The sequence below is a fragment of the Urocampus carinirostris genome, chromosome 15, assembly GCF_059441175.1.
Source record: "Urocampus carinirostris isolate Australia breed hairy pipefish chromosome 15, RoL_Ucar_1.0, whole genome shotgun sequence".
NCBI classification, from domain to species: domain Eukaryota; kingdom Metazoa; phylum Chordata; class Actinopteri; order Syngnathiformes; family Syngnathidae; genus Urocampus; species Urocampus carinirostris.
The window spans coordinates 30,656,646-30,671,086 of record NC_142363.1 but is presented as its reverse complement, the minus strand read 5'-3'; the positions used below and the strand labels follow the sequence as shown (position 1 = coordinate 30,671,086).

At 43.2% G+C, this 14,441-nt stretch overlaps 1 protein-coding gene across 4 annotated transcripts in view; it reads left to right on the top strand.

Moving 5' to 3' along the window:
- hectd1 (HECT domain containing 1) overlaps positions 1 to 13,904 on the top strand; it is a 28,162-nt gene extending 14,258 nt beyond the window's left edge. For 2 of the 4 annotated variants that reach the window (XM_088354626.1, XM_088354627.1), the window contains exons 22-41: positions 50 to 160; positions 253 to 419; positions 565 to 741; positions 1,479 to 2,384; positions 3,780 to 4,001; positions 4,162 to 4,533; positions 4,603 to 4,673; positions 4,749 to 4,900; positions 4,974 to 5,028; positions 5,500 to 5,719; positions 6,319 to 6,529; positions 6,823 to 7,024; positions 7,860 to 7,997; positions 8,075 to 8,541; positions 9,296 to 9,454; positions 9,741 to 9,819; positions 9,900 to 9,993; positions 11,095 to 11,245; positions 11,333 to 11,477; positions 13,023 to 13,904. In XM_088354626.1, coding sequence (XP_088210752.1) covers positions 50 to 160; positions 253 to 419; positions 565 to 741; positions 1,479 to 2,384; positions 3,780 to 4,001; positions 4,162 to 4,533; positions 4,603 to 4,673; positions 4,749 to 4,900; positions 4,974 to 5,028; positions 5,500 to 5,719; positions 6,319 to 6,529; positions 6,823 to 7,024; positions 7,860 to 7,997; positions 8,075 to 8,541; positions 9,296 to 9,454; positions 9,741 to 9,819; positions 9,900 to 9,993; positions 11,095 to 11,245; positions 11,333 to 11,477; positions 13,023 to 13,160 — 4,237 coding nt within the window. In that variant the 3' untranslated portion in view covers positions 13,161 to 13,904. The remainder of the gene's footprint in view (positions 1 to 49; positions 161 to 252; positions 420 to 564; positions 742 to 1,478; positions 2,385 to 3,779; positions 4,002 to 4,161; positions 4,534 to 4,602; positions 4,674 to 4,748; positions 4,901 to 4,973; positions 5,029 to 5,499; positions 5,720 to 6,318; positions 6,530 to 6,822; positions 7,025 to 7,859; positions 7,998 to 8,074; positions 8,542 to 9,295; positions 9,455 to 9,740; positions 9,820 to 9,899; positions 9,994 to 11,094; positions 11,246 to 11,332; positions 11,478 to 13,022) is intronic. The other 2 variants (XM_088354628.1, XM_088354629.1) reach the window with 2 other exon arrangements.
- The last annotated feature ends 537 nt before the right edge of the window (positions 13,905 to 14,441 follow it).

Sequence of the window (14,441 nt, the reverse complement as noted above, 5' to 3'; positions counted from 1 at the left end):
GTGAAACCATTGCACTTCTTGTGATGAACTGTTGTTTGTTCTTGTTCAGGGGTTACGGGCGCTCGGCGTTGAGGACCTGGGTTTTCCAGGTGTCTAAGGATGGTCAGAACTGGAGTACGTTGTCCACACACGTGGACGACTGCAGCCTCAACGAACCAGGGTATGCTCTTTTTTTTTTTTCTCCAAGCGATGTCGCCAGTTAAAACTATTCAAGTTGTCTTAGTGACCAAATTGTGATCATCCGCCATTCAGCTCGACAGCCACGTGGCCTCTGGACCCGTCCAAAGACGAAAAGCAGGGCTGGAGGCACATTCGCATCAAGCAAATGGGCAAGAATGCCAGTGCCCAAACACATTACTTGTCATTATCTGGGCTTGAGCTCTATGGCACAGTCACTGCGGTTTGTGAGGACCAACTAGGTGAGATTGCTAACCCCACTAGTTGCTAGTATTCATCCGAAAACATTTTTTATTTAATATATCGTTGGTAATTGCTCCAAATTACGCATTGACTTTGAGAGTTATTTTTATTACCCAATGGCATCTGGCTCCTCTAACTCCACAGGAAAAGCTGTGAAGGAGGCAGAAGCCAACCTGCGACGGCAGCGTCGCCTGTTCCGCTCTCAAGTGATGAAGTACATTGTCCCAGGTGCGCGGGTAGTGCGTGGGATCGACTGGAAGTGGCGCGACCAAGACGGAAACCCAGCCGGGGAGGGCACAGTCACTGGAGAGGCCCATAATGGTAAGAAAAACACTGATAAAGGTTTACAAATCCTGGAAAACAGATGTTTGCTGGGAGTCATTGTAACGTGCCCCCCTTTGCTTGTTTTTTAGAGGCTCTTGTTGGTTAATGATGTCATGAGTTATGATGATAAAAATCTCAAATGCCATCTGCTGTGTTTGGTCACGTGATCCTTGCCACTGGACCAAAATGACGCTCAAGCTGATGTTTAAAGCCGCACGCATAGACATGTGCATGGCATCGCCATACTGGCTTGTCAAAATGGCACGTAGGGCAAAGATGGCTCATTTGGCATATTTTTTTGCTGACTTAGTGGCTTATGAGAATGACTGCAGAATAAAACATTTGGTCTTGGCATTACCATTAATCATGCAAGGATTCTTATCACTAAAGTACTGGTTACTTCCAGTTTCTGCTTGAAAGTCAAAGCAAGAAAGAGCAAAGGACAGATTGTACATATTTTATCATTCAAATTCTTCTTGGGGAGCGTTGTGTCACATTTGATATTTCAAATGCGCTAGACAGTTTGATGAGGCATTTATTTGTGTATAAATGTCTATGTTCGTGGGCTTAACAGGCTGGCGTTGTGGTCCGGTGCTGTCTGTTGGCCGTATCCGCCCCTTTCTCTTTTTCTCCTCTTCTTTCTTTGTCTTCTCTCTCTCTCTCTCTCCCCTGCCGTCTCTGCCGGGTCTCTGACATCCATGCGTGCGTGTCCTCCTATGTCTCTGTCCATCCAGGCTGGATTGATGTAACCTGGGATGCTGGCGGCTCAAACTCTTACCGTATGGGCGCCGAAGGGAAGTTTGACCTCAAGCTTGCTCCAGGGTACGACCCTGAGTCGGCTGCCTCAGCGCCGTCACCCAAACCTGTTTCATCCGCTGTTACAGGCCCCGCCTTCGCCGCGCTGGGACCTTCCCCGACCATGGCTGCCAGTGGCGGCATCACCAACACCGCGTCCACGCCAACCTCGTGGAGCAGTCTGGTGAAAAATAACTGTCCAGACAAGGGCGGGGCCTCATCGCTAAGCGGAGCCGGCTCGTCCAGCCGCAAGGGCAGCAACAGCTCTGTGTGCAGCGTAGCCTCCTCCTCAGACATCAGCCTGAGCTCATCACTCGGTCCTTCTGCTCGGCCAGACAAACGGGCTGAGGGGCTCCTTCTGGATCAAGGTTGCGGTTCAGGTGGTGTTACAATAAGCAGTTCCATCTCTGAAGCTCAGCGGCAGGAACCTGTCGTGGTGCTGTCCTCTGCCACGGAGGGTGGCACACCCTCCACGTCAGGGGTAGAGGGCTCCAAGGACCCGACTGACCCGGCGACGGCTATTTCCATGGGCTTGGTCAGCGTCAGCTCGCCTGACGTCAGCTCTGTTTCGGAATCCCCTAGTAAGGACACGCCCTCACAGAGGCCTTTGTGCTCTGCTACGAACGCTCGCCTTTCGGTCAGCTCGCTGCTTGCTGCTGGTGCGCCCATGAGCTCCAGCGCCAGTGTGCCCAACCTGTCGTCGCGTGAAGCCAGCCTCATGGAGTCGTTTGTGCGGCGTGCACCAAACATGTCCCGCACTAATGCCACCAACAACATGAACCTAAGCCGTAGCAGCAGTGACAACAACACCAACACGCTAGGCCGCAACGTCATGAGTACAGCAAGTAAGTCGCTTTCATTTGACTGTCTAAACACAGGGTTTTACAATAAATCTGACTAGGGCAAATTTGATAACTATGATGAATTTGTGTTACTTTATTGTCTTACTCTCATGCAGGGGTTTTTGACTCTGAGCCATGTAAGCAAAATACTGTATTTTTAGAGCCACACCATTTATTTTAAAACAATCCCACCAAACCTGTTCTCCAGACAATAGCTATTCTTCAGCACATTTTAAATCACTGTGGGTTGTTTGATTTGGTAAAATCAATTAAACTGTAATGCCAGAGCCTGTGTCCCATGTTAACAAATATACTACTTAAAATCCGTCTTTCTCCCACAGTTACTTGAAGGTGTGGTGTGCAGCTCTTTGAGACTCCTCGTGATAAAGGGCTATGCAAATTAACTTTACTTTTTAGTTGCCCTTAAGAGGTTAGGGTCAGTAGAATATTTTCTCTATTAGGTATGTGTTAAAAATGTCCAACTGAGTTCAAGAGCCTTTAAAAAACAATCCCCCTTTAGCTTACTTTTAGCAAGGTGGGAATGGGGAGATGAATGGGGCTGGAGTGATTGGGTGTTCGCCCTCGTGCTTGTTGTCAGTGTAGCATAAAAATGGTGAAAGAGCCTGTTTCAAATAGTCAACCAACTCAAACAACCCAAAAAGATGAGTTTAGTCCTGCATGTGTAAGAAATGGACATACTTTGACGTGCCACAAAGAGTTTAACAGAGGCTGCAAGGGTGACTTAAGCCCGGAGATGGTGTCAGCGAGTAGAAAGATTTCAAATTCCGGACAGCCAATTTAAGATCGTTGAGGCTCATTTTGACTGTTATTTTTATTGTAAATATTTTTTTCAAAACGGTGGGAGCAGAGTTCTCTTGTAATAATGTCACAAACTATTGTAGACGAGAAAGAAACAGATGTATATAGGGTAATCTGCTATGTGTGTTAATAGCTGGCCACACCTAACGCTCACCCAATCAAATTGCTTTTGGGGCCTTAGCTGGCATTTTCGGCTGATGACAGTTTATTTTGTGGCTTTTTATTGTAAAGTGTCTCAAGAATGAACATAGATTGATTAATGAGCTTCCACACCTAGGATTCCGTTAAAAAGTACAGTCAAAAACGAGTCTGTTGGTGTTACACCTGGAGTATAAACAATAGTTGCCATAAAAATTTTGAAGCGAACCAAAAAAAAAAACCTCGTCGCTGCGGCATCGCATACACTAAAATTTCAATTTCATAGAAAACTCCTATGGCCCCGATTTTATCTCTGAGCCAGATCTACTCATGAAAGAGCCATATATTCTGACCCCTGCTTTAACGGAATTAATCTGAGAAATATGGGAAATAAATAAGGGATGATGATAATAATGAAATGACTACCATGTTTGTTGCCAGCATCTCCCTTGATGGGTGCCCAGAGTTTTCCCAACCTCACCACCACTGGCACTACCTCCACAGTCACCATGTCCACATCCATCGTCACCAGCAGTAACAATGTCGCCACAGCAACTACTGGCCTGTCAGTAGGACAGGTGCTAAACAACACCTTGACTGCCAGCCTAACGTCCACGTCCAGCGAGAGTGACACTGGACAGGAGGCCGAATTCTCTCTCTATGGTCAGCCTTGATGGAAATGATCTGTACTTAAAAACAATCATTTATTGGAGTTCAGTAAAATTCTGTAATTTGTGGGCATAACTTTTTTTTGAAAGCATGACTTGAAGCAAAACTGTCTTGGTAATTCCATTCTTTCAATTAACTATAGCATTTTGTGCAGACTTTCTGGATAGCTGCCGCGCTAACACCCTATTGGCCGAACTGGAAGATGAAGATGACCTTCCTGAGCCTGACGATGACGATGATGAGAATGAAGATGACAATCAGGAGGATCAGGAGTATGAGGAGGTCCTGGTACGGATAAGACAATTGTTGCAAATAGGAAGTGGTCCGACAATTCCCAACTATGGTGTACTCTGCCCCTGTGTCCTGCAGGAAGAGGAGGAGTACGAGACCAAAGGAGGTCGCAGGAGGACGTGGGATGACGACTTTGTCCTCAAGAGACAGTTTTCTGCATTAGTTCCTGCCTTTGACCCTCGGCCAGGGAGAACCAACGTGCAGCAGACCACCGATCTGGAGATTCCCGCACCGGGTAAGAGCCTCCTAATTTATTTACCAACATAACCTGACAGAAAGAAGTTAACATCCATGTTGCTCTCAGGAACTCCTTGCTCAGAGGTGCAGGAGGAGGTAGAGTGTGCTCCTTCCCCTCACCTAGCCCTCACCCTCAAGGTAAAATTTTTTTGAACACACCCCAAAAGGTTTATGTCAAGCCGGCACCACAGTCACCCTCTTTTGCGGGCGTAGGTTGCAGGTCTGGGCACCACTCGGGAGGTTGAACTTCCTTTGTCCAACTACAAGTCCACCATCTTTTTCTACGTCCAACGACTGCTGCAACTATCTTGTAATGGTTCGGTGAAGACTGACAAACTGCGACGCATCTGGGAACCCACATACACGTAAGACCGTTCTTAAGGCACATGACGATGTTCCAGTATCTGCATGCGTGTTGATTGTTTGTTTTTGCATTAGGATCATGTACAGAGAGCTGAAAGATGCAGAGAAGGAAAAAGAAAGTGACAAGACGGTAACTATTACACAAGGCTTTCTCCCATAAAAAAATATGCCAGAATATGAATAATAAATGAACCAGATTATAAATTCTGCTTTCAATATTTGAATGATGATCTGAAATTTTATGGAGGAAATTCGACTTGCGGGGCTGGTTTTTAGTAGTCACGATTTCTTACTTTGGCAACATAAATTACATTATTTTAAAAAAAAAAAATATATATTTTTAATTTTTTGGGGCGTTGTTCGGGTGATTAAAACCTGACCAAATGAAATGTTAAATTTTACCAGAGAGCAAAATTACCACACTCTGAAAGACTCGAGTAAGCTAGGCTACCTTCGTTCAAAGTGCACTTGGAAACGGACCGCAACAAAATGTAGTGATGAGTTCCTAAAATAATCGAAGTGGAATCTCACATCTATTTTAACCTATTCCATGAATTGAAAGTTGCAGCGCCGCCCGTAACGGTGTACTTGTCGCACTCAGGACGTGTGCGAGCACGGAGTTGTCCGGAGTGGCAGCCTGAGTCCCGGCCTATTGCCGAACGACCGAAGCGGCGACATCCTGGGCTGGGGCAGAGAGCCGGCACAGGCCAAGGCGGGTTGCTCTCACAACGCCTGCAGTGTGGAGGATGTGCTGCAGCTACTACGAATCCTTTACATCATCGGAGGCGACACCTCCTACAACACACGCACTTTGCAAGAAGGTCAGTACGCAAATCCAGCTTCTCTTTTCCACAGCGCATCCTTGCTAAACGGAGCACATAAGGGAGAGCACTGCAGAGCAAATAGCAGTTGACCTTTTTTGAAAAAATTTATTGCATATCTTACAAAAACTGCATTATATTTGCTGACTCAGAGCCTAAAGTATGCAGGATATTTGGTATAAGTTTATATATATGTGCATCTTTCTTAAATGTATTCATACCATAGTTAATAAAAGATATACATTCAATAAAAGAATGGGTAATTCCACCAATAGTATAAATGAAATTAACTTCAAAGTTTAAATTATCAAGACCATACAATATATTTGTTAAGTTTATTCTGTTTTTATTATTGAACACTTGCAAAGGAAGTGGCATAGGATGCCAGATAGTCATTTTGACTTAACTGTCGTGATGAAAGAAAGTGCTCAGCGGAGGGCTTTTAGAACAGGTTCACATATTTGCGGTTTGGGTCCCCTGCTGTTCCCCTTGATAGTTCAAAATCCATTGCTGTCTTATTTATTTTTTCAAATATCTACCAACCAATACACTTATCAATAACTTAATGCAATTATACCCTCCGGGATTTCTGTGCACAGACATAGACGACCTGCAGTTCAACGCATCTCCCGAAGAGTTTACAAGCAAGAAGATCACTACTAAGATCCTGCAGCAGATCGAGGAACCTCTAGCCTTGGCCAGTGGCGCACTCCCGGATTGGTGCGAACGGCTCACCTCCAAGTGTCCTTTCCTTATCCCATTCGAAACCCGACAGCTCTTCTTCACCTGCACTGCCTTCGGAGCCTCCAGGTAAGAAAAGACAGATTTAATGCCTTGGAAATCAGATGATTTGAAAGAGTGCAAAATTTATACAGAATGTGATTACAATTTGTTGATTTTCTTAAATTGGGATGGATTAAGAAGGTGGCAAAATGTGGGAGGTGGCATAAAATGAAAAACAAAATAGTGCTATGAATAGAACTAGATATTGGGACAGCTTAAACCAATTTGAAAAGATAACATTTTCAAGGATGTTAGTTTGGCCAAAGGTTGTTAATTTCTATTCCGTGCTAATGCTAAAATGTGTGGCATGTGACATGCAGGGCCATCGTTTGGCTGCAGAATCGTCGCGAAGCAACTATGGAGCGGTCGCGGGCGTCCACTACAGTGCGCAGGGACGACCCCGGTGATTTCCGGGTGGGTCGCCTAAAGCACGAACGCGTCAAAGTCCCCCGAGGGGAAGCCATGATGGAGTGGGCCGAATCAGTCATGCAGATTCATGCTGACAGGAAGTCTGTGCTGGAGGTGAGCCAGAGGATGTTCGTTTTGATGTGTTTGTTAGGGCTGCAACGATTAGTCGACAATGGAAATAGTCGACAATATTTCCATTTTCGATTATTGGATGCACCTTTTTCATATAGTGTGAGGCATCTCACATACATGAATATATTCTCTTCTGAGAGACGCTCATGCACAATAGTGTCTCTAGTGGTAACAAATACAAATTATAATGTCAACATCCAAGATGCGAACCAAAACTTCTAAAGTTTGCAAGTGTTTTAGCCTGGATACAGCGAATAAAAATTACTTGCAAAGTTTGCAAAGCAGAACTTGCGTAACATGGCAGTACCTCGGTGATGAATGAAAATTAAGAGAACAGTTGGAAAGTTGAACGAAACGGAGTCTGACTCGCTTCGGTAAGATTTAAGTAACGTTTAAGCCAATGTGGTTTCGATGACATACATTGTACATTTTATACGCGCATGTTTTGCTATAAAAGTGAGCTTGAACGTTGTGCTAGCCCAACCTACGTTTTTGAAATTAAATGCACTCAGTCAGAAGAACAAACGTCAGTTTATAAATTGTGAAAAACGACTAACGTCAGTTGTTTGGACTTATTGATTTCAAACCAGAGAATTGTGTAGTACTTTTACTACAGACTATACTCTTGACCACTGACTACTTCACAAAATGCTCATATTTGTTTTATTTACTGTTCCACTGCTGCTAGAGAGCCAGTTTTTGGTTTAACTAATTTTCGTTTTTCTGGTCTGGACTGGTCGACTATTAACAAAGTCATTAGTTGCAACCCTAGTGTGCATGTTGGTGTTCCGTATTTGACGCCTGTGTGTGTGTTCAGGTGGAATTCCAGGGAGAGGAGGGAACGGGCTTAGGTCCTACCTTGGAATTTTACGCTTTGGTAGCGGCGGAGTTCCAGACCACATCCTTGGGAATCTGGTTGTGCGATGATGACTTCCCCGATGACGAATCCAGACAGGTTCCTTTCTTCTTTCCTTTTCCTTTTTCCTCTCACGCAACTCTGGCAATCCCAGCCAACACAATGTCTTTTCTCAGGTGGACTTAGGTGGTGGCCTGAAGCCTCCAGGCTACTACGTGCAGCGTTCATGCGGTCTCTTCCCAGCTTCGTTCCCACAGGACAGCGAGGAGCTGGAGCGCATAACAAAGCTTTTCCGCTTCCTGGGCGTCTTCCTGGCCAAATGCATCCAGGACAATCGGCTCGTGGACCTGCCTGTCTCGCAACCCTTCTTCAAGCTGCTCTGCATGGGCGACATCAAGTCCAACATGAGCAAGCTGCTCTATGCGCCGCAGGGTATTTGCGTCGACTCGGACCACCCGCCCCTGCCGCTCTCCGACGTGCGCTCTGAAGCGTCCACTGAGGAGAGCCAGGAGACTTTCTCCGTAGGGAGCTTCGATGAAGACTCGAAGTCTGAGTTTATCATGGACCCGCCCAAGCCCAAACCGCCTGCCTGGTACCACGGCATCCTCACTTGGGATGACTTTCAGTTGGTCAACCCTCACAGGTGACCTTACCTGCTCTACCACACTTTGCGCTAGCTGACATTATCTTGATGCATAATTGTATCACGCAGCAGGAATTGTTTTTTTTACTGTAAGTTACTTATCCTTGAAGAAAGTGTTGTTTATGGTTAAGTCTTTGCACTTTATTGCACTTCAATCCAATTCAGTTTTTAAAAAATATTCTGTTGAGGTTATGATTTTCATTTTTTTCATGCCAGTCAATTTTGCCTATTTTTCTAAAGTAGAAACTATAAGCTACTGATGGTGCCTGAATTAAGTCCATTCAACTTCTAGCATCAAATGTATTTAAAAAGAATTGCAAATGAATCCACATAATACACTGCAAAACTCAAAGGATGTCATTAGGTCTATTAGCATTGGCAACAAGTATTAACAACCAGTAGAGTAGTTAAATTAAAATATTGGAAACTTTAAAAATGAATGCACTGCAAATGAATATTTTTTTTACGAAAAATCGTATTTGATTTTTGACAGTCATCATTCTGGACTGAGGACATATTTCGCTTTAGCGGTTAGCTTCAGTAATGTCTAGTATTGCTTTAGGGGTCGCCAGCTGCACCAAAAACAAAATTAGCAGCTTCTTTCATTTTCAACAATCAAACAGTCTGGCCCTCAGCTTCTAGTCATATTTTTTGATTCGGTCTTCTGTCCATTTGAATTAAACCTGTGCTAGCTCTTAATGAATTTGATTGTATTGTATGGAGGTAAACCAACCCAGCTGCCCACCAATTACAGAGCCAGCTTCCTCAAGGAGGTCAAAGAGCTAGCAGTTAAAAGACGACAGATCCTGACCAGTAAAGTTCTGTCCGAGGACGAAAAGAACACGCGACTGCAGGACCTGATGCTCCGCAACCCCCTCGGCTCTGGACCACCACTTAGCATCGAAGACCTCGGGTTAGTATGATCAGAATTAAAATCACCTCTATTATCATTGTAATGTTACAACAAAATTACTGTTGCACTCCAGTTGGTAAAAATATACAACATAAAGACTCAAAGCTGGGCTGGGCTACACTCACTGAAATTATTTGTCCCTGTTAAAATGTCAATAGATGTTCTCCAAAACATAAAACATGCTTGTCATTGTAATTTTCGATGTCATGTGTTTTCCATTGCGTTAGCATGAAGCATGAGTTTTTTAATGTAAAATTATCCAAATTGCGTGTCCCCGACCTTGCAGGTTGAACTTCCAGTTCTGTCCTTCATCCAAAGTTCACGGTTTTTCCGCCGTAGACCTCAAACCCAACGGAGATGATGAGGTAAACTTACTGGCTTCCCGGTTTCAATGGTATGGGTGACCATCATACTAAGGTGTGTGTTTGTATGTGTGTGTGTGTAGATGGTGACCATGGAGAATGCTGAGGACTACGTGGAGCTAATGTTCGACTTTTGCATGCACACGGGCATCCAGAAACAAATGGAAGCATTCAGAGGTATACATGCTTGTACAATTATAGATTTGCCATATTTATTTAGTGTATAACGTGCGCTCGTGTATAGAGCGCATCCCTAATTTTTGATTAAAAATGCGTATAAAATCTTGTTTCACATTTTAATTGTTGAATACTTGCAGCTATAACTCAAATCATTTATTGCCACGTAAAATATGAACACACTAAAAACATACAATTTACTCTGTTCCTATTTGATGTCCTTCAAAGGCTGGTGCATTATCAGACTAACTGCCAAAAATTGTTTCTCTAGTCGTGTGTTTTTTTTTTTTTTTTTTTTTATATATATAATCTTTTTCTCCATTCTCTAACATTCACCTCTGGTACTGTGAATACAAATAGTGTGATAATGGTAAAATCTAGTCATATCATTGGTGGTCTAGTGGTTGGGATGCAGGGATCTGTGTTTGATTCCCTTTGCAGGCATTGTTTTGCCATTGTGGTCAGTGATATTTTTATACTGATCCATCTTTGCACAAATATGGTAATATATTACTGTTAAATCTCGTGCATACTGTGCACCCAAACTTTAAGATCTTTAGTTAAAAAAAGAAAGGGAAAAAAAGCACTTTATACACTAATGACTACAATAAATGTCATTTAACTACTTGGTAGTAGTGCTGCTCACAGATCCCTTAAAATGATTCACTGGTCTACTCGTGATCCCAAGAGCCAAGAAGAGATCCGCAGGTTCGAGAGCGTTCTCCATCCGGGTCCCGGTGCTGTGGAATGCTTAGATTCGATCTGCAACCTCGGTGGAACTGTTTAAATCTAGGCTTAAAAACACTTCTATTCTATAGCATATGAATAACCTATATTTTATGTTGACAATATCTGTGTATATGTTTTTGAGTTTGTCCTTGCCCTCATGTAGGTTTTAGATCAGGGGAGGGTGTAATACTAGTCTGTGGTTTGCAATAATCTGTGGTCTGTGCAGCCCTTTGAGACTCTTTGTGATCAAGGGCTATACAAATAAACATGACTTGACTAGTTAGTGGTAGTTGTTGGTCAAATGCAGAATTTACTTTATAAGAAACCCCTGCAACTATTTTATTCACTGACGTTTTCGTTTTTTGGTACCAGAGGGTTTCAACAGCGTTTTCCCAATGGAGAAGTTGAGCTCGTTCAGCCACAAAGAAGTTCAGATGATTCTATGCGGCAATCAGTCACCTTCGTGGACATCTGATGACATTATCAACTACACTGAGCCAAAGCTAGGCTACACCAGAGACAGGTCTTAACGACTTCTCCTTTTTTGTCAATAATGGGTCTTGTTGTAGTTTTTTGCAATTTGAGAATGTTTTCTGTGTTTTCCTTTTAGCGCCGGCTTCCTGCGTTTCGTTCGCGTCTTGTGCGGCATGTCGTCGGACGAAAGGAAAGCCTTCCTGCAGTTCACTACTGGTTGCTCAACGCTGCCTCCAGGTGGCCTGGCTAACTTACACCCCCGCCTCACCATTGTTCGCAAGGTAGGGAAAATTTCTGTATCGCAGGTCAGGAGCTCAAAAGCTGTTTTGGCTTCGACACTGAAGAACTGTAATAAGTTAGTTAATTTAGGAAGTATTTCCGTTGCCTCCCAGATTATTTACACCCAAAGTAACCCGTTAATCTGAAAGTAACTATCCAGTTAATAATTACTGTATATACCTGCATCAAAGCCAACCCCCTAAAACTGCTTAAAGATCGCCACATAATAAAATAAATGGTAGAAAACGTGTACATCATTTTATTTAAGCGGCGAACCCTTCATATTTGTGGGCTTGTGTAATCTTGAGAGCTTTCAAACGAACACTTAGTCGAGACACTCGATATCAGTTTTGTCTGTGGGCTTCAAACCACACAAAGATCTCCTTCTCCGTTTCTGGGTACTGTACAAGAGTTTTTTTTTCTCCTGGCATGTTGTATTGCAAAAATAGTTTCACAAACAAAAAGACTTAAAAACGGCAGTCTGACTCTAAAATCTGCGCTCACGTTAGTTTGCCCTAATGATTTTGTTGTTCCTGTATTAGCCATGCCTTCTTCCCACGTGCTGCTTATCATTTGCTATTGGTGACACACGACCAAATTTCATCTCCAAACAGAAGAGCAGCTTCAGCGACAGACTGCTGTCAGTCTTGTTCCACGGACAGACAGAGGAGATAATTTCTTCCTCATGCCCTGAGGCTCTTTAACTCCACCCGGGGGAGTAAAAGCTCTCATTAAACCCCACCACCATCTCTCTCTTACTCACGCGCTCACGCACAAGCACTCACTCACGCACAAGCCCTTACGATACCAACGGTATCACGGTAACACAGTATTTAACATCCCACATGCCGACATTTCTTTTGTAAATACCATGTAAATTATAACTATAGCCTTATCCCCCTTGTTTTATAACCTTATCTTCTCTGTTCCTTTATCTTCTTGGCTCATACCTCACTGTGAATGTGTAAAACTGGAGTGTCATGCCCAATTTCGTTGTCACAAGATGTTAACCCATTTTGTAACAATGACAATAAAGGTATATTCTATTCTATTCTAAGCACTCACGCACGCACTCACTCACGCACAAGCACTTGTAAACACAACCTCTTATATTAGTCTTTTGTCGTTGTAAATACGGCTTAGGCGCCGGTATATATGGTAGGTAGGGAGAATAATCAAGATTGTCATTAACATATAATGCCAATGAGATTCTCTTTATACCTCCATTAGGAGAACTTTAGCAACCTCTGTACTTGAGACCGCGCCACCCTTACCGTTTTTAGTTGTACAAAACATAAACTTCTTAATCGTTACTGGTGTCTTTGGGGTGGTTTGTTACATCGTGAGCCAAGGAGGAACAGTTGGCTACCATAATTAATGACCTGCTTTAAATGGATAGCTGAGTAGCACACCATGTTGTAACAATCAAGTTACACGTTTTTATTGACAACGCGTCGAAATACTCGTTAATTCTTTCAGGAACGCTTTTCTTTTGTTACGCGTTTACCCAAAACTCCTCAAAAGTAGCCGGCACCTGTCGCCCGCAGGTGGACGCAACGGACTCGAGCTACCCGTCGGTCAATACCTGCGTTCACTACCTGAAACTTCCCGAGTATTCGTCCGAGGACATCATGAGGGAACGTTTGCTGGCTGCCACCATGGAGAAGGGCTTCCACCTCAACTGATCACCCGCATGAACCCCAGCCCTCCTCTAACCCCAACTACCAGGGACACTACCTCCCCACAGTAGTCCCCACCCAGCCGCGTGTGTCTGTTTGTGTGTGTGTGTGTTGTCCTGCGACTATTTTTTTTTTTCGGGGGCTTTTGTTTTCAGCGTTTTATTGCTTCGTGCGTGCGTGGTGGTTCTTTCCAGAGACACAAACACTGGTTGTCCGTTTGTCCGTTTATGTGCGAGGGGGGAAGTAAAAAAAAAAAATCATGTATTTTCTTTGTATATTATAAACATTTATTTAACTCAAGTTGCAGTTTGAGCTAAACAGATATTTTCAAAAATGTGTTTGCTCCAGAAGAAAAAAAATCATTAAAATGTTTGCAAAGTACAAGAAAGCTCTTTTGTCCTTGTCTAGGATGATTTTGTTTCATGGTTTATGCAAGTACTTGAAATTCTTAAATGCTTGAGTTATTATATTGACAGGTGATAAAATTTTGAGTGACTTGCTTGTAATGGCTTGACATTGTTGCCATATCTCTCCACAAGTCTGCCTAAAAATGACGCTGATGTGGCGCTCTGGTGGCTTCGATTTGCCACAGCTTGCGTTAGTTTGTATGGCATTCTCCTATACTGCCCTCTACGTGTTGCCCCCAAAAGGACAGGTTTAGGCTACACCTAAACAGGGCAATATAAAATGTGTGTTAGTGCAAGGAATATGAATCAATTATGGATCTTTTTTTATGGATTATGCAAAAAATGAAGGTAACTTTTCCCAATGGTAAATTGTACTCTGAAGAACTTCCTGCAAATGAAAAGTTAAGCTACGTCCTACTGTCATTTTACCAAACTAAAATATAGTTCAGATCCATAAATATGTTTACAATGTACTCAAAATCTAAAAATCACATCTCGATAAATGCACATGCAAGATTAAAAATTGCATCTGCGAAATACATGATTTACACCAGATTTTTTTTCAATGGTCCTGGAGAAATTAAAGAATTGGCTTTGAAAGTGCTTGAATTAAGACATGTAAAAGGTGTGCCAACGATTTTTTTTTTACCAAGGAACACTAGATGGGATATAAATTATTGGGTTGCAGTTTCTTCTTTAAACATGTTCTCAGTTTGCTCAATTTGTCAATATAGGCCAGGGGTGTTAAACTCATTTTCACCGAGGGCCACAAAGAGCCCTATGTAATATAAATGTAACAAAATATATTTGCAGTGTCTGAAATCACGTCTGCCCGGAAGCCCGGGGCGTGCATTTTTTACGTCGGGCGTACAACTTACAC